Raw genomic sequence first — 26,917 nt, forward strand, 5'->3', positions numbered from 1 at the left:
TGCTTTGTTGGAGGAGAAAATTGAAGAAGGGGGAACACATGTTGGATTGATTTTGGGGTAAAATACGGGTCATCCCAAAGTTTTCATTTAAAGTTGTTTTCCTCCGGTGCAACGCACGGGCATGTTTCCTAGTATAGTCTAAAAGATATTAACAAATCTTCAGAAGAGTACAAGATTGTGTTCTGAAAGAAGAAAGAATTTGAAGACCTTGCGGCTGTAAACACAAATTTAATCTAGCGCCCATGTTGGAGATGCTCTTAAGAAAGGAGGAGAGGTTTGACTCGTTGGACCGGGGGTTAGACGGGGCGGACGAAAATGGGCCACGGGGGCAGGGCATACGGGGACGATCGACTACGATGAAGGCAACGAAACACCGAGATTTTTTAAGCAATCTCGAGTCAACAGAGACTTGCTATCGAGTGAAGCTCGAGGCGTCGTCCTGTCTCTCGTCTCGACCGGCCGGTCAGCTGCCAGCGAGAGATCGATGAAGAGCCTTTGGAGGGTGTGGGGAGAGTGGGAGATCCGGGTGCTTCTCCTCGGCAGCCTCTCCCTGCAGGTATTTCTCCTCTTCACCGGCGGCCTGCGCAAGCGCAACGTTGCGTCCTGGCTGCACTTTCTGCTCTGGGTCGCCTACCTCCTCGCCGATTCCATCGCCATCTACGCGCTCGGTTCCCTCTCCCTGAGCCAGAAGCTCTGCCATGCCGACGGGGACACCGAATTGCACCTCGTCGTTTTGTGGGCGCCCTTCCTCATCCTCCACCTCGGCGGCCAGGACACCATCACCGCCTTCGCCATCGAGGACAACGAGCTCTGGCTCCGCCACCTCCTCAGCCTCGTCACCCAGGTCGCCCTCGCGCTCTTCGTCTACTGGAAGTCCCGCCCCTCCAATGGGGGCCTCATCGTCCCCGCCGTCCTCATGTTTGTCTCTGGCGTACTCAAGTATGCCGAGCGCACCTGGGCGCTCAAGTCGGCTAGCATGAGCAGCCTGCGCAGCTCCATGCTCACACGCCCAGACCCGGGACCCAACTACGCCATGTTCATGGAGGAGTACCACTCCAGCAAGGATGCCGGCCTGCGCGCTGAGATCGTCATCGTCCCCGAGCGGCCGCCCGGAGACGACGTCCACGTCGCAGAGGAGCCGATGGAGTACGACGAGCTCGTCGCCAAGGCGCACGTGTTCTTCCACACCTTCCGCCGCCTTTTCGTCGACCTCATCCTCAGCTTCCAGGACCGCACCGACAGCCTCGCCTTCTTCCGGCGCCTAAAGAGCGACCAGGCCTACAAGGTCGTCGAGATCGAGCTCCAGCTCATGTACGAGTCGCTCCACTCCAAGTCCCCCGTCATACACTGCCCCTCCGGCCGCTACCTCCGCGTCTTCACCCTCGGCGCGCCCATCATGTCGCTCCTCGTCTTCTCCAAGGCCGACAAGGGAGGCTACAAGGAGGCCGACGTTGCCGTCTCTTACGTGCTCCTCGTCGGTGCAATCTTATTGGAGATTTACGGCATCCTCCTGATGGCCATCTCCTCGTGGAGCTACGCCGACCTGCGGAAGCCTGACAAATGCCACTCGGCGGCGAGCAGAGTGGTCTTCCTGGGCGTCAAGTACTTCATGCCGGAGGCAAGACCACGCTGGTCGAACCAGATGGCTCAGTACAATCTCGTCAGCTACTGCCTCAAGGACAAGTCAACATGGCTGACGAGAGTGCTCGAGAGCCTCGAGTGGGATTACAACATCGGCGTGAAGACGACGTGGGACAGCTTATGGTACACCAACCACATCGGCGTGTCCCTGGTGCTCAAGCAGCTTATCTTCAGGCAGCTCAAGGACAAGGCGAACAGCACGCCAGATCCAATGAGCTACCGGCGGTTCGGGGATCACCGGGGACAGTGGATTCTCCAGCGCAAGGGGTGCTACCAGGAGCTCGGGTGGAGCGTCGACGATGTCGAGTTCGACGAGAGCATCATCCTCTGGCACATCGCCACTGACCTCTGCTTCTATGAGACGCGCGATGAGGACGCGGACGAGGGCGACCTCAACAGTGGATCCCAGTTGCCAGGGGCGAGCAGGGAGATAGCAAATTACATGCTCTTCCTGCTGGTGATGCGGCCCTTCATGCTGACGGCGAGCATTGGGCAGATCCGGTTCGGTGACACCTGCGCGGAGGCCAAGAACTTCTTCCTACGGCTGCGGGGCGGCGAGGCGCGCATGGGGGAGCGGCAGGGCGCGAGCGCCCTGGCGGCGGTAAAGACGGATATCGACCCGCGAAAGGTGAAGGGGGACCGGAGCAAGTCGGTGCTGTTCGACGCGTGCCGGCTAGCGGAGCAGCTGCGGGGGGTCGAGGAGAGGAAGCGGTGGAGGCTGGTGGCCGGGGTGTGGGTGGAAATGATGTGCTACGCGGCGGGCAAGTGCAGGGGCAACTTCCACGCCAAGCAGCTGAGCCACGGCGGGGAGCTGCTCACAGTGCTGTGGCTGCTCATGGCGCACTTCGGCATTGGTGACCAGTACAGGGCATTGGTGACCAGTACAGGGTCGAGGCCGGCCATGCCAGGGCTAAGCTCATCGTCCAGAACTAGTAGCTGCCTCTGCCTGCCGCCTGCGCCTACCCAGCTCCTAATTTGTCCATGAACAAGGATGTGCGTTCTGTTCCTGGAGTTGGAGACTTAGCTGCAAATACCCAATGTAATCATTTACAAAACTAGCACGGTATTTGTATTTTGGTATTTTATTTAATATGATATACAGTACAATAATATTTATCTTATTAATCTCTTTCATTCCAAATATACCATGTCCTATACATGGTTATATTTCTCATGTTTCGCTTTTAAAAAATTGTGTATAATTTTGTTTCTAATAAAAAGTACAATTATGGAACGTTTTTCTAATGTCCCGCCTATCGGTATCAAACTCACTCATATATTATGGAACATTTTCCTAAAGCCGCATGCCTCATTTCACTTGAGACCCGTCAAAAGACATCCATTGTTGTTGCAATAATTCAAATATGTCATCGTAATTTGTTTTTATACAAAAACAAAGTAATTTCATACTCATAGTCACATCACTTAGTATATTCTTCAAACTAATTGATATGTCATACGTATATGTGTGTATGTCTGCCTTTCCCATCCAATATGTGAGGCCATTTTATTACTTCTTATTCTTATAAACAAAAGGTTAAGAAAAATCAAGATATGAGTTTAAATTTTGCTAGCACGGAACTTATCGATAGTGAAAAACGTAGAGACACCCCATAATTTGTCAGGCTATTTTATTTTGTGAATTCAGGCAAAACAATAGAGAAAATCTAATGTTAATTATCTATTAGATGTCACTTTAGAGGTTATAGGACGACCGGGTCACCGAGCATAGAAAACCTGGACAACGAAACCAGATTTTCGTTTGCTTGCTTATGTCTAACACCCTCAAACGAAATTAGTTGCATGAATCGAACTGCTGGCCTGCTGCAGGTTGTCGTGTGTGTGTGTCAGTTGGTATTCGTGGAGGACTGGAGATTTTTATAACTCTATTGTTTGTTAATTCCTGAGTGTCACGTTTGACTTTTTGACGGAAAGGAGAGTACAATAGGAAGAAGATCTCCCGACAGTACAAACTGCCGAGACGGCAAGGAAAATTCTAAAATCTAAACTAGCTCAGGGAGAACAAAGAAAATATGAAGAAGAAAGAAGGGAAGGAAGAACGGCCGTGAGCTTTGCCCAACGTTGATAGAGGCAGAACCATCCAAGTCTTGTTCTCGCGGTCCGTCAAACAAGGCCTGGGCGGAGCGTCGTCTAGCATGGTCCCATGAATTGGCCTCCACCAGCAAGGTAGTTGTATGTAAATAACCTGATAGCTTTTTTCGATGCATAATCATGATGCACATAGCCGTTTATATATTTCAAGTCAAAAGTCGGAAAAAAATAGGCGAAATACATATCGAAGCGATGAATCATATGACGCCTAAGGTGTGGGTGGAGCTTCAATCCGTAGACTATGCTGCCACCCATGTAGGAAAAAAGTATCCCTCGTTGTCGTTGTATCGTCACGGCATATGTCATAGGATGGCTAAAGTCGATGGTTTCGGCCAATGGCCCACGACGGTTTCCGGATGCAGGTATGAGCACGAGCGACACAACAACGTACCCAGATTCGGGGCCCTCGTGTGGAGGTAACACCCCTACTCCTGCTCTAGAGTGTATGTAAGGTGAGTGATAATACAATGGTGCTCCTTGAGCTGTATCCGGCTGCTAAGAGAGGGCTGGAGGTAGAAGAAGACCTCTCTCCCGAGCGGTTCTAGGTATCAAATGAGAGTTTGGTCGATCGTCCCCGTGCAAACGGGTGGTAGTCCTGCTTATATAGTGCCCGGAATGTTACAAAGAAGTCCCTACAGTCTATGGCGCCGGCTCCGCCGGCTCCGGCTCCTTCGCGCCTTCCCGAGGCGCCGTGTCGCCCGGCTGCCTGTCCTGTCTTGTCCTTTCTGTCACGCCTGGCGGAGACAAGACGTGTCGAGGGCGGCGTGACGTAGGCGGATCTAGGCCACGATCGTAGCCTGCGGCGCCCGGGGAAGCCGGGCCATGATGGCATGTCCAGGGGCGGGCCATTGTTGCTCTACAGTGGCCCCCGATTTGTGGGATTTGATGTCCTTTTGTGGACTTTTGCACCCGGATGATCTTTCCAAAGTCTTCTCCTACAAGGATCACCAGCCTCGAGCCGGTCAGGGGAGAGCTAAACCCAGCCAGTTATGGCATGTTGAAGCCGGCCCAGCCATAGTGCTGCCGGCCATGACTAGACCAGTGTGGTCCTGGAACCAGTTGTCCCTCTAGGCTGTCGGCCACGGTGTAATATCCCATGTATTGGGGTTACAAATATAGAGGAAACAGATGTGTGCATTGCATTCATGCATAGAAAATCTGGGGAATTTTCGCGCTTTAAAGTAAAACAGTCACAGTAACTGAAGTTTCACTTGACCTTGGTAGAATTGAAGTAGCTCATCAAGTCAAGCGCGATAAACCTCAATGTGACTTTGCTAAAACTTTGTCTTGGGCAGAGATGATTTGATCTAAGGGGTTAGATCAAATGGAACTAATAATCAACACAACAACACTTTACTCAATGATCAAATGCTTGATCTTATAAAAGATTATAATATGGTAATCCTTACCATAACATATGAACATACATCTATTTGGAAATCAAGTAACAATAAATGGAGAAACCATTCTTCACTTATCTTTTCCATGTCTTAAACTAATCCTTGATCCTACCATGAACCTCATGGTATTCATTTTACTTCATTCTTGGAAACATGACATGGAGATCAACTCTAGAAATATGTATTCTTCTCTATTCCAAATTATTAAGCATCCAATCTAGAGAGGTGAGAGTTCTATTATAATTATTAGAGAAGCAATAACAAACCTTGAGCTAAACCTTGGATATACATCCAAGTATTCAAAATATTATCTTCAAAAGAAACCCTAGGATATTATTCAAGACCATCCCTAGAGAGAGAACCCAATTATGTTAACCTAGATATTGATGATCACATCAACCTATATGGAGCCTAACCTTAGGTTGGCAATGAAATCATTTCCCCAATAATAGAGACCATTCATATCAATCCAAGCTTTACTTATAAATAAATAAAGGACAACCATTGAACTAAGTATTAGGAGTTAAACCATATCATTTGAGAGTGGTGAGCTAGCCAATACCAAATGGAGTAAGATCATATCCATGAATTGATGAAGTAAAGTAGCAACTAATCCAACTAAGCATATAGGTGGAGACTTAACCTTTACTATCTAATGAGATCTTGTGAACATACCATAGAACCTAGAATAATCCATTCCTTTATAAGAGAGCTCAAGACATGGTGTTACCCTCAAGTTAGTTGAGGAAACACTTGTATTTGAGGGAGAGACCCATTATATATTCAAGTGGTTAAACCATCAATCCTTGAGAGAAATCTAAGTGAATATATATCTCAGGCATTTCCTGGGATATCAATCCAATGAGACAACCATGACCATGTCCATCTAAGGAATTATAAGAGAAGTACTATACCTTAGCTAATCATGATAAGACATGATCTTGAGAGTGAGAAAACCCATTCCCTGAGAAATAACTTAGGAATCCAAACCTTGATCATTATAAATTGAGTAATGATCATAAACCCTTAGAACTTGAGGTAGAGATATCAAGAACAAGTTGATCATATCTAACCATGATCATGCTCTTGAGGTATGTGAGGATAAGTTAAACCTTAATAAGATAAGTAGATATCATTCACCACATGAAATTATAGGAAGGTAACTAGTAAGCAACCCCAGGCTTATATCCTAACCTTAACTTGTGATTCACTTGGAGATCATAAGAAGGATCCTACCACATCTATATTCCACTTATTCCTCAAATAAAGAACAATAGAAAACCTTTAGAGGCAAACTCTAACCTTTATATGGTGAGAAACCATACATCCATATGACCAAAGTTAACTATAAAAAGAACAATAACCAATGTAGTTACTTTACTGATAAATTAAGGATATTAATAGAAATCTATTGGTAGAAGATAAAACCAATTCTCAATATCTTAGTAACTAGAGGAGAACATAAAATGTTAAGTAAGCAACCACCTTATCATGGTTAGGGGAGATTAAACCCTAGCACATGCAATATGCTATCATCTCATCTCTACAACCTAGAATTAAATCTCAACCCTAGTTTATGTATCACTATGGTGATCACAATATAAACCTAGGCCATAAATGAGATTCACATCAACTACCACCAGGTTGATACCAATAGAACCCTAGTATGGCACATTAATAAAATCTTAAGCTTCAATTATTGAACCTAATACATTGGAGCTCACATTAAATCATGTGCAATTGACCAATTCCTCAAATATGAAGCTAAGTCATAATAATAACTTCCAAAATAATTGGAAGAGGCATAACCAACTCTAATTATTCAACAGGGAGTTATATCATAAATAAAAAAGGAAATTAAAACTAATACCTAAATTCTTGCCTAATTAAAAATTGTAGCAAGGCCACATATATATATTAAATGTTTATTCAAGAACAATGCAGTAACATAATGATTTTCTTATTAGTCCTCATGAAATTGCAGTTATCAAACACCTGCAAAATAGAAAAAGATTCAAATTTGAATTTAAAATAGAATGCAAATTAGAAAAGGAAAATAGAAAATAAGAACAGAAATAGAAAAAGAAAAGGAGAGGAGAAAATCTCACCTGGACCTCCTCTGGCCGCAGCAGCCCACCAGCACAGCCCACCAGAAGCCCAACCTTCTCAGCCCAGCACGGCCCAAACAAGTCCACGTACCTCTTCGCGTGGATATAGATGAAGGAGACGTCGTCGTCTTCGTCTTCGACACTGGACGCGCAGAAGCTCGCCACCGCGACGCCCGCGCCACGTCCCGCGATCGCCGCCGACGTTGCTGACCGCCAGCACACACACCAGGAACCATATAAATGGCGTGGACGCCCTCAATTTCTTCTCTCTTTGCCTAATTCCTCCCCAAGACGAAACCCTAGCCCGTACGGCCTCCGGCCATCGCCGTCGAATAGGACCTCCCCGAGCCCCGGCGTGGTCGCTATCATCTTCACCACCCTCGACTTGCTCCTCTTGCACAGGGAATCGAGTCGTAGCCTCCCGGAGCGCCGTCGTCGACTTCATCTGCTCCGACGGCCGGAGCAGAAGATTCCGGCGAACCAGCCATCCCCTGGCCTCCACGTCACGCGCATCCTGCTCAGGGTGAGCCACTGGTGCTCAAGCACCCCCTACCCTCTTCAATTTCGCCCTCAATCGTGACCACCACGGTAGCCTGCGGAGACCGCCGCTCGGCCTCGCCGGCGAGCGAGCTCCGGCGACCAATTCGGGGCGGCGTTAGTACCAGTAGGTTCGCCTCGACGCGCTTAGTTTTATGGTATAGGTAAATTGCCCGGGGGAGCACCACACCGCCGACGACCATCGCCACTGCCCGCTGGTGAAGGCCATGGTTGCCACGTCGTGCCACCGTGGCTGCTGGCGTGGACACTGGCCCACTGGTCAGTGTCAGGTGGGTAAGTTAACCGGGTGCATTTAGTTGTTTCGTTATTAATTCAAATCTTATTTAATTACTGCAACTTCAAATAATTGTAGAAAACTAATAAAAACTCAGAAAAATAAATATAAGATATCAAAATTCTTATAAAGATAAACCCTATCCAATAAAAATATAAAATGAAATTTTTATTTTTAATAAAAATTTAATTATTTAATACTTGTTATTTAAGCATTTAATTTTAATTCTAAATTCAATTAAAATTCAATAATTAGGAAGACTTCATAAAATAAATAAAAACCAATAAGTAAATAAGGAAAACATTAAAATTAATTTTCCTTTTCTATTAACTTATTAAATCCTTATTAGGAGGATTTAAAACCCTAAATAATAATTACCTTATTTATTAATTGTTTAAAAATGATAAAATGCCAAATCCCATATTATTTTTATTTCCAAGTTACTAATAACTTCAAATTTAATTGAAGTTATTAACCATAGAACTATATGGTAAATAGCAAACCCTAGTTCCATATTGATTGATATTACAACCCCATAATTTCATGCGGGATCCTAAAACCCTAATGCTATTTAGAACCTAGCTCCATTATTTTATGTGTGCAACCTAAATGGTTTCCAAACCTAAACCCCAAATAACATGTGAACATGTCACTTCATTAGTTATCATAGATTCATATCTAGCAACTAAATACTAGTTCAAATCCACATAAAATATGGGAACCCTATCACTACTAAATAGCATCCCATGTGTTCATCAAACCTAAATAATCAAGTAGGGTTAACCAAGTGAAAACCCTAGTTCCTATTCCAAAGACCACCATCCTTAGTTATCCATAATTAGCATCACACCATTGTGATGAACCCTAATTGCAACTACACCTACTATTTTGTATTACATTCCCTACTCCACTAAACCCTACTAGTGTTAGATACTAATTATCAACCATCCTATTTAGGAGCCAATTATTCCTTACTTAACAGAACCAACAGTAAAACCTAGGCCACCTCAAACCTAATTGCTACACATCTTCTTACTTAAGAAGTATGTTCTTCGAAAGTTATTCTTTTGAAGAAAATAAGGAATCATCATCAACCCTGCTTATAAGGACCTATAAAACCTAGCCAGCTATCATTAGCAAGATAAACCAACCTTGACAACAACCATGTATAATGAATTGCTTAGGATGCCTAGGCGTATCTTAACCTTACAAGCCCTAGGTGTTGATGAATCCAACTTTGTTGGGATCCATCTAATACCTATTCCAGCAACTACATGAAGCCATAGTCAACCATAGAAAACCACCCACTTAATTATCATACTTGTTCTTTATTAAAGAACATGTTCTTCAAAAGTTATTCTTTTAAAGTATATGATAATTAATCATTAACCATGCCATATAGTACTAAACTGACCACTGTTCTTTACTTGTTAATATTATGCCAATTATCATTCTTTGTGTGCTCAATTGATTATTATGCTTTATTATCTACCTGTTTATAATACCAAGTAATTCCACCTGAATAAGAACCTTGTATGTGAATCACTCTAAAAGTGCAACACACCCTGAACCAATCATTACAACTCGCTGATCCTAAATCATCGGGGTTGGGTCACGCTTAGAGCGATTGCATCTCATACTTATGCATTATTGCAACCTTGCCAATCTTTTAAACATCGTCCTTACCGGACGATGATGCTATTTCAGAATTTGGAGTTATTGCATATCAAAGACCTTGCCTGCATAATCTTGCAGTCAAGAAAGGCAAGTTCATCACTTGCTCATGTCATTTGAGTATTTCTATCAAATTACTTGCAAAGTATTATGGTTATCACTATTGCATAAAAATCAAAACCACTACTTTCATAACTATGAATATGACTATGTGGTGGGCAATGGAACCATGGATTGTGTTGATATGGTGGAGGTTCCATTGCAAGGGTTTATATCCATCTAGGATTAAACAACAAATGTCGCCAGTGATTCTTGTGCCGTAATAACCGTGTTAACCATAAGATCTGAAATGGGACGGACTAGTCAATCGTATTTACACCTCTTGTACATCAACGGATGTGCTTACCGTAGCAGTTGTATCTTGCGGAGCAACTTGTGGGTGGGGATCCCACTCTAAGTCCCCACGGTTATGCTATGCATACCGTAGCGGTTGCGGCTTGCGGAACAACTTGAGGGTGGGGATCCCACTCTAATTCCCCACGGTAATGTGGTCTATGATGGGTTGCAGCTACCGGCGAAGGAGTTTGGTTCGATCCCAGACTGTTGTCGTGGTCGGGGTCCGTCCTTAAATGGTGTAAGTGGACCGACGAGGACCCAGGGTCGGGGTTTGCAACAAAGGGTGGGTGTGCGAGGTAGCGGAGGAATATGATTGGCTATGACCTTATACCGGGCCTCACACCATAGGAAGTGTGGACGAGAACATGACTCGGTTGGCACCAAGGTTAAGATCTCTTATGGGTAAAGCAACACACCTCTGCAGAGTGTAAAGAACTGTGACCTGTCACTCCCTGTTCCGGGATATGGAACTGCGAACGCGGCCGGAAAGGAGCTCCATGAAGTTCTAGTAAACCGGTGAAGGCTGACGGACATAGTTCTTCTGAATAAAAGCAACCTTTTGAAGAAATGGTTATGAAAACCTGCATTGGTATTAGACTTTCTGGTCTAATGCCGTAGCTAGTGCATTAAACACCTCTTTCCTATAATGAACTTGTTGAGTACGCTCGTACTCATCCCACTCTTAAATCCCCTGCTTAGGTATGGAGGCATCGAAGGAGGATCTACAGTGCAACTCAAAGGCCGAGGAGTCAACAACTACTTCAAGAGACAGGACCCTATCAGAGGAGTCAGATACCACATCCAACAAGGAGAAAACCTAGTTTAGCCATAGAAGGGAACTAGCTTCCTAAACCTAGCTCCTATTTAGCTAGAATCTATTCTTAGCCTCTATAGCTAGTTAAATACTCTACAAATAGAGTTCGTGATAGGACTAGACTACGAGTCGTTCTTCTGGAGTTTATTTGCAGATTTACCTCATTGTAAAGTAGGAGGCTGTGCTGATCTTTTGTAAAGAGTCTGTGTTGTAATTCTATAGACATGCCTTGGAACCGCATATGTTTCTGTTGTACCACTCTGAGTGATATAATACTAGTGGAACGGTGTTTCATTGGTGTTATATCAGACTTGCATACTACACCATGCAGTGGTATGCCGGGTCACCACGGTTGGTATCAGAGCCAATGCTTTGACCCTAGGATTAAAACCCTTTAAAGGAGACCTATAGGATTGGTAGTGTCTATAGGAAGTTGTTTTAGCTAAACCAAATTCTTCTTATGACTTGAGATGGATATTCACTTGAGAATAATCCTGACACACTTGAGTCAACCTTTCCTATCTATCCTTCTTAAATGAAGTTAGTTAGCTAATCTCAAGTATGTAGCATACCATTAAGTCCTTAAAACAATAGATGAGTAGACCACAATTGGTATACAATACATAGTAATCCAAAGAGAGGATACAACCATAAGGAAGCTATCCTATTGGAAGATGTGTACCAACATATGTTATAGTTAAATAAGAATTACTCAGACCTGCACTAAAAGTAATATCAAGTGATGAAGATAACTAAGATATCCTAATAGCAGATGTAGACCCAGACAAGTAATAGGGTAAGTAAAATTTATCTAACTTGTGAAACAACTGATAGTAAGTGATACAAACAAGTGATATGAGTAGTATAGACCATGATGAGTCAATCATGGGAAATAAGGAAGAGTGATAGGAATAATATATGTCTGCTTACAAGGTAGAGTTGCTAATCATATATGATTCACCTGAGAATCATTATGTGATGGACTAGAACCTCATAATTAATTAAGAGGAGTACAATAAGAAGTCAAGTGTAAAACAATAGTGCAAGAATTGTATTCCAAAACCATGGGAAGTGTGCCAAGCACATCAGAACCATAGTCGTATGGTACAATAACTTGAAAGTATAGGAGCTATATTCCAATAGTTATGTGTTTAGAGTAGCAATGTTAGAACCCAGATATACCATGTGAAATAGTCCTCAACAACATGGAAGCTAAGTAAGTACTGCCAAAGAAAATTAGGTTAACCTCAACTATTCTAGACCACTTTGTTTCAAATTTATCTCATTGCAAATGTGCAATTAAGGTAAATGTTGAGACAAATAGTAGAGTCCCCTATAGCCGTGCAAAGTATCACGATATAAACCTATCTTATGTGGTGTTGTATACTACACATCAGAGCCTGATGTTTCGAGATGTCATACTCAACTATTATATTCAGGCCTATGATGATGTGTATTATATGCACAAAGCTGAATCTTCTTGGATTTTATTGGATTTTCATTGTTTGACTAGATCCATACATGAAGTTTGACTTTGATATGAAAATGCATGTTGCAATATCAAGTCCTTACTTGATGCTATAGATCTAGAGGGTAATAGTATTCGTGTGAGGAAGCGACGAATTCTGGAAGATTCTGAAGACAAGATGAAGGTTCATCAAATAAAGGAAACAAAGTGGTGGGAAGTAACCACAATACTCTGAAGGAAGTACCAATCAAAACTCATGCTTTACCTCAACAGAGGAGTACTTTAGTACATAAGAAGCATGTAGGTGAGAAATCTGGTGATTATGGAGTAGTAGAAGTAGAACCATAGTCAGTATGGAAGAGGGAATGCATGGGAAATCACTTAGGATACTATATTCATAGTGTCAGCTAGTGGTTTTCTTGCAAAAATAAACCCTGAAGAAAGGAAGATGACCTATGAAACCATAGCAGATATAAGAAGACCATAGTTGATATCAGAAGACCCAATTGGTATAGAATCAATACTGCGAGATAAAGTAGAAGATGTCTCGTTCAGTTGATCAGAACCTATAATAGAATCCATTTTTAGATAACAAATAGCCACAACTGGTATCAAGTAGTCCACCATTGGATTATTTTTACCAAGAAGTTGTGAACAAATAATTTTGTTAACCAAATAACAATGACCTATAATCATTTAATCGAAGGATTCGCATTGGATGTCCACAATTGTGTTGATACATCACAAATATTCTTCATGAGACCTTAAGAGAATAAAAACCATAAGCTAGAACTTAGACCAATATTCTAATCATAAGTTCAATAGTGGGAAGAAAAGGAGTTGAAGACCATAAGAAAACTCTAAGGGGTAGAGTAAAGATTGAGTTGGATGTACAATAACTCAATACTTTAAGCTAGATAGAAGCAGAAGGTCTGAACTGAGAGGAAGTTCTATCTTATTTTCATAAGATTGTTGGACATTACTTTCAGAAGGATGTCAGACCAGAAGCCGAGATTCATACCTCGAGGAAGTAAGAAATGGACTATAACTTGAGAAAGTGAGTAATATTTACTCAGAAGTACGGAAGCCCAAGTAAGTCAAGCATAAAGAAGTTGGACGAAGGAAATATCATAGACCAAATACAGCCCAAGAAGGCCAAAGACCGAAGGAGATTGACCATACCAGAACCACAGACTAAAAGAATTATTCCTTTCATGGAACCTAAATAACCCAAAATAGTTATAAGTATCAACTATAAACCATGATTGGATGGACTAAACGAGTCTAATCCATTCTTAGAGGAATAAACCATCATGATCATGTCCATGTTAAGTACCTTACCAATTACCATTATTGTAGTTTTGGTAGTAAGGGAGGACACAGACCTATTTACCAATTAGGAGTATGATATCAAATTAGTCTCCAGTTAAGACTAGCAGCACCAGAAGAAGTCTCAATCATTGAATATTAAAAAAAAGAAACAAGCTTATAGAGTTGAAATAAATCAAATAATTAAAAGCCATGGCTCAGAGACAGGTATTATTGGATTCCAGGAAGAAAATCATAGAACCGGAGTAAGAAACTAATGTTCAGAGACAAACCCTAATGGATTCCAGGAAGAATCTGGACAAGGGATATATTCAATTATATCTAGTGAGATCACCATGGAGTTCAAGAAAAGTTTTAGTCTATACAAGTCAGATTCACACTCCGGAAACATGAGAGAGTTCAAACTTCGAGGATGAAGTTCAGTTTAAGGGGTAGAGACTGTAATATCCCAGGTATTGGGGTTACAAATATAGAGGAAACAGATGTGTGCATTGCATTCATGCATAGAAAATCTGGGGAATTTTCGCGCTTTAAAGTAAAACAGTCACAGTAACTGAAGTTTCACTTGACCTTGGTGGAATTGAAGTAGCTCATCAAGTCAAGCGCGATAAACCTCAATGTGACTTTGCTAAAACTTTGTCTTGGGCAGAGATGATTTGATCTAAGGGGTTAGATCAAATGGAACTAATAATCAACACAACAACACTTTACTCAATGATCAAATGCTTGATCTTATAAAAGATTATAATATGGTAATCCTTACCATAACATATGAACATACATCTATTTGGAAATCAAGTAACAATAAATGGAGAAACCATTCTTCACTTATCTTTTCCATGTCTTAAACTAATCCTTGATCCTACCATGAACCTCATGGTATTCATTTTACTTCATTCTTGGAAACATGACATGGAGATCAACTCTAGAAATATGTATTCTTCTCTATTCCAAATTATTAAGCATCCAATCTAGAGAGGTGAGAGTTCTATTATAATTATTAGAGAAGCAATAACAAACCTTGAGCTAAACCTTGGATATACATCCAAGTATTCAAAACATTATCTTCAAAAGAAACCCTAGGATATTATTCAAGACCATCCCTAGAGAGAGAACCCAATTATGTTAACCTAGATATTGATGATCACATCAACCTATATGGAGCCTAACCTTAGGTTGGCAATGAAATCATTTCCCCAATAATAGAGACCATTCATATCTCCAAGCTTTACTTATAAATAAATAAAGGACAACCATTGAACTAAGTATTAGGAGTTAAACCATATCATTTGAGAGTGGTGAGCTAGCCAATACCAAATGGAGTAAGATCATATCCATGAATTGATGAAGTAAAGTAGCAACTAATCCAACTAAGCATATAGGTGGAGACTTAACCTTTACTATCTAATGAGATCTTGTGAACATACCATAGAACCTAGAATAATCCATTCCTTTATAAGAGAGCTCAAGACATGGTGTTACCCTCAAGTTAGTTGAGGAAACACTTGTATTTGAGGGAGAGACCCATTATATATTCAAGTGGTCAAACCATCAATCCTTGAGAGAACTCTAAGTGAATATATATCTCAGGCATTTCCTGGGATATCAATCCAATGAGACAACCATGACCATGTCCATCTAAGGAATTATAAGAGAAGTACTATACCTTAGCTAATCATGATAAGACATGATCTTGAGAGTGAGAAAACCCATTCCCTGAGAAATAACTTAGGAAGCCAAACCTTGATCATTATAAATTGAGTAATGATCATAAACCCTTAGAACTTGAGGTAGAGATATCAAGAACAAGTTGATCATATCTAACCATGATCATGCTCTTGAGGTATGTGAGGATAAGTTAAACCTTAATAAGATAAGTAGATATCATTCACCACATGAAATTATAGGAAGGTAACTAGTAAGCAACCCCAGGCTTATATCCTAACCTTAACTTGTGATTCACTTGGAGATCATAAGAAGGATCCTACCACATCTATATTCCACTTATTCCTCAAATAAAGAATAATAGAAAACCTTTAGAGGCAAACTCTAACCTTTATATGGTGAGAAACCATACATCCATATGACCAAAGTTAACTATAAAAAGAACAATAACCAATGTAGTTACTTTACTGATAAATTAAGGATATTAATAGAAATCTATTGGTAGAAGATAAAACCAATTCTCAATATCTTAGTAACTAGAGGAGAACATAAAATGTTAAGTAAGCAACCACCTTATCATGGTTAGGGGAGATTAAACCCTAGCACATGCAATATGCTATCATCTCATCTCTACAACATAGAATTAAATCTCAACCCTAGTTTAGGTATCACTATGGTGATCACAATATAAACCTAGGCCATAAATGAGATTCACATCAACTACCACCAGGTTGATACCAATAGAACCCTAGTATGGCACATTAATAAAATCTTAAGCTTCAATTATTGAACCTAATACGTTGGAGCTCACATAAAATCATGTGCAATTGACCAATTCCTCAAATATGAAGCTAAGTCATAATAATAACTTCCAAAATAATTGGAAGAGGCATAACCAACTCTAATTATTCAACAGGGAGTTATATCATAAATAAAAAAGGAAATTAAAACTAATACCTAAATTCTTGCCTAATTAAAAATTGTAGCAAGGCCACATATATATTAAATGTTTATTCAAGAACAATGCAGTAACATAATGATTTTCTTATTAGTCCTCATGAAATTGCAGTTATCAAACACCTGCAAAATAGAAAAAGATTCAAATTTGAATTTAAAATAGAATGCAGATTAGAAAAGGAAAATAGAAAATAAGAACAGAAATAGAAAAAGAAAAGGAGAGGAGAAAATCTCACCTGGACCTCCTCTGGCCGCAGCAGCCCACCAGCACAGCCCACCAGAAGCCCAACCTTCTCAGCCCAGCACGGCCCAAACAAGTCCACGTACCTCTTCGCGTGGATATAGACGAAGGAGACGTCGTCGTCTTCGTCTTCGACACTGGACGCGCAGAAGCTCGCCACCGCGACGCCCGCGCCACGTCCCGCGATCGCCGCCGACGTTGCTGACCGCCAGCACATGCCAGGAACCATATAAATGGCGTGGACGCCCTCAATTTCTTCTCTCTTCGCCTAATTCCTCCCCAAGACGAAACCCTAACCCGTACGGCCTCCGGCCATCGCCGTCGAATAGGACCTCCCCGAGCCCCGGCGTGGTCGCTATCATCTTCACCACCCTCGACTTGCTCCTCTTGCACAGGGAATCGAGCCGTAGCCTCCCGGAGCGTCGTCGTCGACTTCATCTGCTCCGACGGCCGGAGCAAAAGATTCCGGCGAACCAGCCATCCCCTGGCCTCGCCGTCACGCGCATCCTGCTCAGGGTGAGCCACTGGTGCTCAAGCACCCCCTACCCTCTTCAATTTCGCCCTCAATCGTGACCACCACGGTAGCCTGCGGAGACCGCCGCTCGGCCTCGCCGGCGAGCGAGCTCCGGCGACCAATTCGGGGCGGCATTAGTACCAGTAGGTTCGCCTCGACGCGCTTAGTTTTATGGTATAGGTAAATTGCCCGGGGAAGCACCACACCGCCGGCGACCATCGCCACTGCCCGCTGGTGAAGGCCATGGTTGCCACGTCGTGCCACCGTGGCTGCTGGCGTGGACATTGGCCCACTGGTCAGTGTCAGGTGGGTAAGTTAACCGGGTGCATTTAGTTGTTTCGTTATTAATTCAAATCTTATTTAATTACAGCAACTTCAAATAATTGTAGAAAACTAATAAAAACTCAGAAAAATAAATATAAGATATCAAAATTCTTATAAAGATAAACCCTATCCAATAAAAATATAAAATGAAATTTTTATTTTTAATAAAAATTTAATTATTTAATACTTGTTATTTAAGCCTTTAATTTTAATTCTAAATTCAATTAAAATTCAATAATTAGGAAGACTTCATAAAATAAATAAAAACTAATAAGTAAATAAGGAAAACATTAAAATTAATTTTCCTTTTCTATTAACTTATTAAATCCTTATTAGGAGGATTTAAAACCCTAAATAATAATTACCTTATTTATTAATTGTTTAAAAATGATAAAATGCCAAATCCCATATTATTTTTATTTCCAAGTTACTAATAACTTCAAATTTAATTGAAGTTATTAACCATAGAACTATATGGTAAATAGCAAACCCTAGTTCCATATTGATTGATATTACAACCCCATAATTTCATGCGGGATCCTAAAACCCTAATGCCATTTAGAACCTAGCTCCATTATTTTATGTGTGCAACCTAAATGGTTTCCAAACCTAAACCCCAAATAACATGTGAACATGTCACTTCATTAGTTATCATAGATTCATATCTAGCAACTAAATACTAGTTCAAATCCACATAAAATATGGGAAGCCTATCACTACTAAATAGCATCCCATGTGTTCATCAAACCTAAATAATCAAGTAGGGTTAACCAAGTGAAAACCCTAGTTCCTATTCCAAAGACCACCATCCTTAGTTATCCATAATTAGCATCACACCATTGTGATGAACCCTAATTGCAACTACACCTACTATTTTGTATTACATTCCCTACTCCACTAAACCCTACTAGTGTTAGATACTAATTATCAACCATCCTATTTAGGAGCCAATTATTCCTTACTTAACAGAACTAACAGTAAAACCTAGGCCACCTCAAACCTAATTGCTACACATCTTCTTACTTAAGAAGTATGTTCTTCGAAAGTTATTCTTTTGAAGAAAATAAGGAATCATCATCAACCCTGCTTATAAGGACCTATAAAACCTAGCCAGCTATCATTAGCAAGATAAACCAACCTTGACAACAACCATGTATAATGAATTGCTTAGGATGCCTAGGCGTATCTTAACCTTACAAGCCCTAGGTGTTGATGAATCCAACTTTGTTGGGATCCATCTAATACCTATTCCAGCAACTACATGAAGCCATAGTCAACCATAGAAAACCACCCACTTAATTATCATACTTGTTCTTTATTAAAGAACATGTTCTTCAAAAGTTATTCTTTTAAAGTATATGATAATTAATCATTAACCATGCCATATAGTACTAAACTGACCACTGTTCTTTACTTGTTAATATTATGCCAATTATCATTCTTTGTGTGCTCAATTGATTATTATGCTTTATTATCTACCTGTTTATAATACCAAGTAATTCCACCTGAATAAGAACCTTGTATGTGAATCACTCTAAAAGTGCAACACACCCTGAACCAATCATTACAACTCGCTGATCCTAAATCATCGGGGTTGGGTCACGCTTAGAGCGATTGCATCTCATACTTATGCATTATTGCAACCTTGCCAATCTTTTAAACATCGTCCTTACCGGACGATGATGCTATTTCAGAATTTGGAGTTATTGCATATCGAAGACCTTGCCTGCATAATCTTGCAGTCAAGAAAGGCAAGTTCATCACTTGCTCATGTCATTTGAGTATTTTTATCAAATTACTTGCAAAGTATTATGGTTATCACTATTGCATAAAAATCAAAACCACTACTTTCATAACTATGAATATGACTATGTGGTGGGCAATGGAACCATGGATTGTGTTGATATGGTGGTGGTTCCATTGCAAGGGTTTATATCCATCTAGGATTAAACAACAAATGTCGCCAGTGATTCTTGTGCCGTAATAACCGTGTTAACCATAAGATCTGAAATGGGACGGACTAGTCAATCGTATTTCCACCTCTTGTACATCAACAGATGCGCTTACCGTAGCAGTTGTATCTTGCGGAGCAACTTGTGGGTGGGGATCCCACTCTAAGTCCCCACGGTTATGCTATGCATACCATAGCGGTTGCGGCTTGCGGAACAACTTGAGGGTGGGGATCCCACTCTAATTCCCCACGGTAATGTGGTCTATGATGGGTTGCAGCTACCGGCGAAGGAGTTTGGTTCGATCCCGCATCGTTGTCGTGGTCGGGGTCCGTCCTTAAATGGTGTAAGTGGACCGACGAGGACCCAGGGTCGGGGTTTGCAACAAAGGGTGGGTGTGCGAGGTAGCGGAGGAATATGATTGGCTATGACCTTATACCGGGCCTCACACCATAGGAAGTGTGGACGAGAACATGACTCGGTTGGCACCAAGGTTAAGATCTCTTATGGGTAAAGCAACACACCTCTACAGAGTGTAAAGAACCGTGACCTGTCACTCCCTGTTCCGGGATATGGAACTGCGAACGCGGCCGGAAAGGAGCTCCATGAAGTTCTAGTAAACCGGTGAAGGCTGACGGACATAGTTCTTCTGAATAAAAGCAACCTTTTGAAGAAATGGTTATGAAAACCTGCATTGGTATTAGACTTTCTGGTCTAATGCCGTAGCTAGTGCATTAAACACCTCTTTCCTATAATGAACTTGTTGAGTACGCTCGTACTCATCCCACTCTTAAATCCCCTGCTTATGTATGGAGGCATCGAAGGAGGATCTACAGTGCAACTCAAAGGCCGAGGAGTCAACAACTACTTCAAGAGACAGGACCCTATCAGAGGAGTCAGATACCACATCCAACAAGGAGAAAACCTAGTTTAGCCATAGAAGGGAACTAGCTTTCTAAACCTAGCTCCTATTTAGCTAGAATCTATTCTTAGCCTCTATAGCTAGTTAAACACTCTACAAATAGAGTTCGTGATAGGACTAGACTACGAGTCGTTCTTCTGGAGTTTATTTGCAGATTTACCTCATTGTAAAGTAGGAGGCTGTGCTGATCTTTTGTAAAGAGTCTGTGTTGTAATTCTATAGACATGCCTTGGAACCGCATATGTTTCTGTTGTACCACTCTGAGCGATATAATACTAGTGGAACGGTGTTTCATTGGTGTTATATCAGACTTGCATACTACACCATGCAGTGGTATGCCGGGTCACCACACACGGCTCCAGTCGGCTTCTCCTCAGCCGGCCTTTGCCACGGGCCAGCTGGCCTCGAGCCAACTGTTCCCAGTCCTTTGCCATACCCGGGGTATTCCCCCCGACATTAGCCCCTGAAGCTGGTGAGGTCGTGCGTAGAGAAGGACCTAGGCAGGTTTTTCATGGTCGTTCGTCGTTGATCACATGGATCTTGCTGAAAAGCATTTGAGCAGTCGAACGGGAAATTCCCTCTACCCGTTGCGTCCTTCTCCGGCTTGCATCGTCCGGCTGCTTCGAGCCGGATGCCGCTTCGGTTTTGCTTACTTTCTCGCACAAGTGTGGTAGATGTTTTCCGCCTTGGTTGATTAGGCGGCGGTTGTCCCTGAGGAGACGTGTCCAGCTGGAGCGGGGGACGCTCCGAATTTACCGCCGCCTCGGGGCACGGGTCGTGATTTGACCGGCTCTGACGAGATGCTCTGGGCCTAGCCCAGTGAGTGGTCACATCGCTACCTGCCGGGATCTTTTGTGGCTGGGTGCTGATGTGGCCCCGCCGGCTGCGAACAATTACATGTAACGCATGCCTTTAGTGGGGATCATGGGCGCAGTTAATCCCACGTTGCTGCCCACGTCCCCCACTCGTCGGCGACTATATATAGATCCAGGGGAGGCACCGAGGCGCTCCCCTGCCCACTCTTCTTCTCTTCTTCTTCCTCGCTTACTTGAGTCTACACACGGTTGCAAGCATGACCTTACTTGGAGGTATTGAAGACCCGATATAGAAAGGTATATCGGATGACCACGATTGTTTGCAGAAAAACATCGGCAGAAGAAACACATTCGAGTAGTACAACTTGAGTCTACACACGGTTGCAAGCATTCGTGCCTAGACTAGGGGCTACTCCCATTGGGAGCGCTGAACGCGCACCCGATATAAAAGGCGTTGCTATTACAAGGGAGTCAAGAGTTTTTGGCAATTGTAAACATTCGACAAAAGACATTTTAGTCCCTACCCGAAGCTTCTTCGGCCAGTCACTCGGGGGCTACTGATGTGGGCATTACCCTTCAGGTAACTAGTATTGCGCTACCTCTTACGGCCCAACCAGGGGCCCATGAAGAACATCCATCGACCAAGGTGGGCCGTTATGTCGGTTCCAAGGAAGGAGTCTTGGAGATCAAGGCAAGAAGATGAAGGAACAAGGAAAGTTTGCAAGTAGAACTCTTTGTAACTTAGTCGAACCCGGATAGAACTCTTGAGACCTGACACCCAATATAAGGGCCAGGAGAGGGTCTGCCGAGGGACACACAATCATTATAGCCATAACCACCGCAAGTCTAGAGCTAGGTCATCGTAGAACTTAGCCTCTCGAAGAGATCTTAGTCGAAGCCTTCGGCTACCCCATTGTAACCCAATAATTTCAGTAATCAAGATCAGACAGGCAGGACGTAAGGGTTTTACCTCATCGAGGGCCCCGAACCTGGGTAAATCGCTCTCCCCGCTTGTTTGATAACCGATGTCTCGTGTCAGCCTACAGGATTCCATATACCCTAAGCCCCAAACGGAGGGCATTGCCGGGGAGTACCCTCGACACCCGCTCTAGTGCCTTTGCACCCGATCGTCCTATTGCTACTCCCCTCATTCAGAAGCAAGTGAAGAAACTCAACTGGTTCCAGCGCAATGTTCTTTGTATGAACATTGAGATTCATAAGGAGAACTTTGAGGCCAGCCGTCAGCACGCAGAGATACATCATACTCAGGCGGTTATTCTACACAAGCTCAGTGGTGAGCAAGGGCCTCCTCCTCAGCCTCCTGTTCACGCCGCCTACAGCGGGTGGCACTCTTCTCAGGTTCAGTGGTCTGACATCGAGCAGGGTCTTCAGATGAGCAACATCTCTCGCGACTCTCCACCAGCTGCTGATAGTGCTGAAGATTATGAGTCCAAGTCGGGCTCCGAGTGATCTCCATGGGACGAGTAGCATCGCGCTTTTCCCCTTTTTTGGCGTTTCAATGCCAAAGGGGGAGAAGTGTTCTATTTAGGTATCCTACGGGATTTGCATGGGTAGGGCACAAGCATATGTGTTTACCATTCCTTTATTGCTTGTGTCCTCTGAATGTTCGAGGACGTCGCCTAGAGGGGGGGTGAATAGGCGGTGTAGCAAGTTTTAGCCTTTTCCAATTTTAGCGCAACGGAAGGTAAATGTGATAGCTTTGGCAAAGGTGATGTTCCTACAATGAAGCTAGAGCATGTGCAACAAGTAAAGGAATCAACAAGATAGTAAGAGTAAGGTGCGAGATAACCGGAGGGCGCGGAGGCGAGTCGAGGTTTGTTTACCGCAGTTCCTTCCACAACAGGAAGTACGTCTGCGTTGAGGAGGTGCTAGTCTCACACAAGAGACTAGACAGCCACACCACGAAGGAAGGCCTCACCTTCTTCCTCGAGAGAGCTCCAGAAGGTGCTCTCCCTCTTCCACTAAGGCACCGGTCGAGGCGGTGATTCCTTCACAAGGTTGGGGCGAGCTCCACACACACAAGGATGCTCCCAACACCCTATGGAGCTAGTACATCACCAAGCTAGCCTCCATAGCTGCACATCTCCAATGCTCCATCATAGGAACCCATCCAATGCTCCACACAAGGAACCCTTCCAATGCTCCACCAAAGGAACGCTACCAATGCCCCACGGAGGAACCCGTCCAATGCCCCACAAAGGAACCCTTCCAATGCTCCACAAGAGGAACTCTTCCAATGCTCCACTAAGGAACCCTATCACCAAGATCCACTAAGGAAGAACACACACACCCTACGAGATCGGAACCCCGGAGAGAGCACAACCCATGCACCTAATGCAATGGCTAAGAACACCACTAGGATGCCCAAGTTCTTCTCTCCCAAATTCCAACAAAGCTAGAAGAAGCAATTGGGGGAATAAGGGAGGAAGAACAAAGGAGGAGAAACACCAAGAAACTCCAAGATCTAGATCTAGCAAGATCCTCTCACTTAGAGGAGGATTCAATTGGTGAAGCTCTAGATCTAGATCTCCTCTCTCCTTTCCCCCCAAAAATATGCAACAAATAGTGGGGGGTCAAGAGGAGGAAGAACAAAGGAGGAGAAACACCAAGAAACTCCAAGATCTAGATCTAGCAAGATCCTCTCACTTAGAGGAGGATTCAATTGGTGAAGCTCTAGATCTAGATCTCCTCTCTCCTTTCCCCCAAAAATATGCAACAAATAGTGGGGGGATCAAGAGGAGGAAGAAAGAACCCAAGGTCAACAATGGAGGAGAGAGAGTGGAGGTGCAGGGTTGGTTGGGTCGGAGGTGTAAGAGAGATATATATAGGGGACCCAGAAATATAGCTGTTGGGGCTGAAAAACGGTCAGATCCGCGCCCAAAGCGGTACTACCGCTTGTTGAAGCGGTACTACCGCTCGCGCGCGAACTGCGCAGAAAACGGTCAGAAATCGGCCCAAATCGGCCCAAAGTGGTACCACAAGCGGTACTACCGCTCGAGCGGTAGTACCGGGTCGGTACCGGGTCAATACCGGACCAGATGCATTGTCTCGTAGAGACCAAACCGGTACCTGACCGGTACTACCGCCCGTCCCCTTTTTTTCTTTAAACTGTGATACGAAAACGGCAATATCTCGGGCTTGGAAACTCCGATTGAGGTGAAACCAATTTTGCCGGAAAGAGGATGACGAGAGATACCACTACACAAGGTGAAAACATGCAAAAGAGTGAGTGATGATTTTCTCATGGTCATAGAGGTGTAACCTCTCAATATGGTATATCGGGAAAATCATCACCCTTGCACATGCAATCATGCAATGCATCCGGAATCCGTTTCCGATGAGCTAGAGCTTGTCATGAGAATGAACACAAGCTCTAACTCATCTCATGGATAAGAACCAAGAAGAACTAAGAAACATGCAAAAGAGTGAGTGATGATTTTCTCATGGTCATAGAGGTGTAACCTCTCAATATGGTATATCGGGAAAATCATCACCCTTGCACATGCAACATGCAATGCATCCGGAATCCGTTTCCGATGAGCTAGAGCTTGTCATGAGAATGAACACAAGCTCTAACTTATCTCATGGATAAGAACCAAGAAGAACTAAGAAACACGATGCAATGCATGCAAGGTTTGAGCTCTCTCCGATGATGCGAATCACTATCCTATCGAGCACAAACCTAGTCCTTGCACATTCTTCTTGAATCGGCAAGCTCCGTCTTCATACCCTTCATGATTGTCCATGCCACCGTCTTCCTTCAACTTATACGCACGCCATCGTCTTCATTCATCTTCAACGCCGTCTTCTCTCTTCATCTTCAACACCGTCTTTGTCTCTCTTCGACACCATCTTCATCATTGTACTCCGTCTTCTCCATCTTACAACCTTGAGTCCAACATGACTATGGACTTGACCTAAGATTGATTCTCAATGCAACCATAAGTCCATAGGGATTGTCATCAATTACCAAAACCACACATGGGGTAAAGGACTTGTTCTTACATCCTCTTTCTTATCATTTGTTTGAACTATTTGGCTTGGTTTGGTTGTTTTAAAACTATGTTCTTTGTGTGGTTGTGAGACATATTGTTAAGGATTTCAGAAATCGTTATGGGAATTCTATAAGTTGAGACCAAGTTTTATGATATGGTGTGTTATTTAAAATGTCCGGTATTATATCTCTCCATATTGGTATGACCTCTATCACTTTGTCTCAACAATATATGACTATGTCTCTTGTTTAGCTCATGTTGGATATCTTTTGTGTTGAGGCACCTCGCACCTATATGTTGTGCATTTGTGTTCAAATGCAAATTACTTATATGCACACATGTAGGGGGAGTGCCTCTATCTTTTGCCAACATGTCGTTCATTCTAGTAGTTTTATTACAAATCCGTATATTTTCATCAAACACCAAAAAGGGGGAGATTGAAAGAACATCTCTCAGTTTATAGTTTTGAATGTTTGATGACAATATATGTGATACACTAATGTGTGTTGAGATAGTGCAGAATATATATATATATATATATATGTGGTTGAATTTGAGTGGAGAAACATGAGAAAAGGAAGCAGGAAAATATTACCAGGCCGGATAATCCGGGGCTGGATATTTGCAAAATATCTGGCCCCTGAAAAATGGCTAAGGATTTTTCGGCGAGGCTCTCAGTACTCCCCTGGATCCAGGCCGAATATTTGGCTGGACTTTTCCAGAGGGCCGGATAATCTGGGGTGGCCGGATGATCCGGCCCTTACTTAGGCCGGATTATCCGCCCCCAAATCTCCTCCAATGGCTCCATTTCGGAGGGGGTATATATACCCCCTTCTTCCTCTTCCTCAAGCTGCTCAAATCCTGCCAAGTTCATCCACCATTAGAGCCACCTCAAGAAACACAAGAATCGCAAGATCTCCTCCTCCAACCATCCAAAACTCTTGATCTTTGGAGAATCGAAGGAGAAGACCCCGATCTACATCTTCACCGAAGCGATTTGCATTTTCCCCTCATATGCTTGAGGGCCCCTTTGCTAGTGTTCCTCTTTGGAAACCCTAGTTTTTTGTGGTTGATTTGTTCTTGTTGTTGTTGTGTTGTTACAGATATTGGGAGCCTCCAATTCGGTTGTGGATGTGTGCCCCTAGGACCTTGTAAAGACACGATTTCCGCCTCGAGGAAATCCCTTAGTGGAAGTGGGCTAGGACTTTATGGCGTTGCCCACAGGAGACCTGAGTGAAGCCTTGGTGGCGTTGGTTTGGCCTTCATGGCGACCACACTCCTCCAAACGTAGATGTACCTCCCCTCAAAAGGAAGGAACTACGGGAATCATCTCTATGTCTCCACGTGCTCCACTCTCGGTTACCTCTATCCTTATTATCTCCCCTTACCTTTGTGTCAAGCCTAAATTGAAAAAGAACTAAAAATTGGTTAGCACCTATTCACCCCCTCTAGGTGTGGCATACGATCCTTTCACTCGTGTCAGCCGTCCGCCGCCGCCTCCACCATCTCCGCGCCCTCTGCCTTCTTCGCCGCCCCTTCGGCCGCGACATGGATCGCCTCGTTGTCGGCGACCCACCGCGCATCCTGCCGCTCCTCCTCCGTTCGCGGGAACCTGGCGCGGGCGGCGAGGGAGAGCTTGCTCCACGTGGTGTGCAGGGTGCACGGCATGGCGATGGAGGAGGAGAGGGCGCCGAAGAAGGTAGAGGGGGAGAGGACGGCGGAGCGGGTGAGGTCTGTGAT

At 43.4% G+C, this 26,917-nt stretch overlaps 1 protein-coding gene across 1 annotated transcript; it reads left to right on the top strand.

The window, feature by feature from the left end:
- The first annotated feature begins 363 nt into the window (after positions 1 to 363).
- On the top strand, positions 364 to 2,782 carry LOC127328905 (uncharacterized). The gene is given in 2 exon segments (XM_071826311.1): positions 364 to 2,488; positions 2,491 to 2,782. Coding segments are annotated over 2 exon segments (2,088 nt in total). The 5' UTR covers positions 364 to 484; the 3' UTR covers positions 2,575 to 2,782.
- Positions 2,783 to 26,917: the final 24,135 nt, after the last annotated feature.

The sequence above is a fragment of the Lolium perenne genome, chromosome 2 (assembly GCF_019359855.2).
Source record: "Lolium perenne isolate Kyuss_39 chromosome 2, Kyuss_2.0, whole genome shotgun sequence".
In the NCBI taxonomy this organism is placed as follows: Eukaryota; Viridiplantae; Streptophyta; class Magnoliopsida; order Poales; family Poaceae; genus Lolium; species Lolium perenne.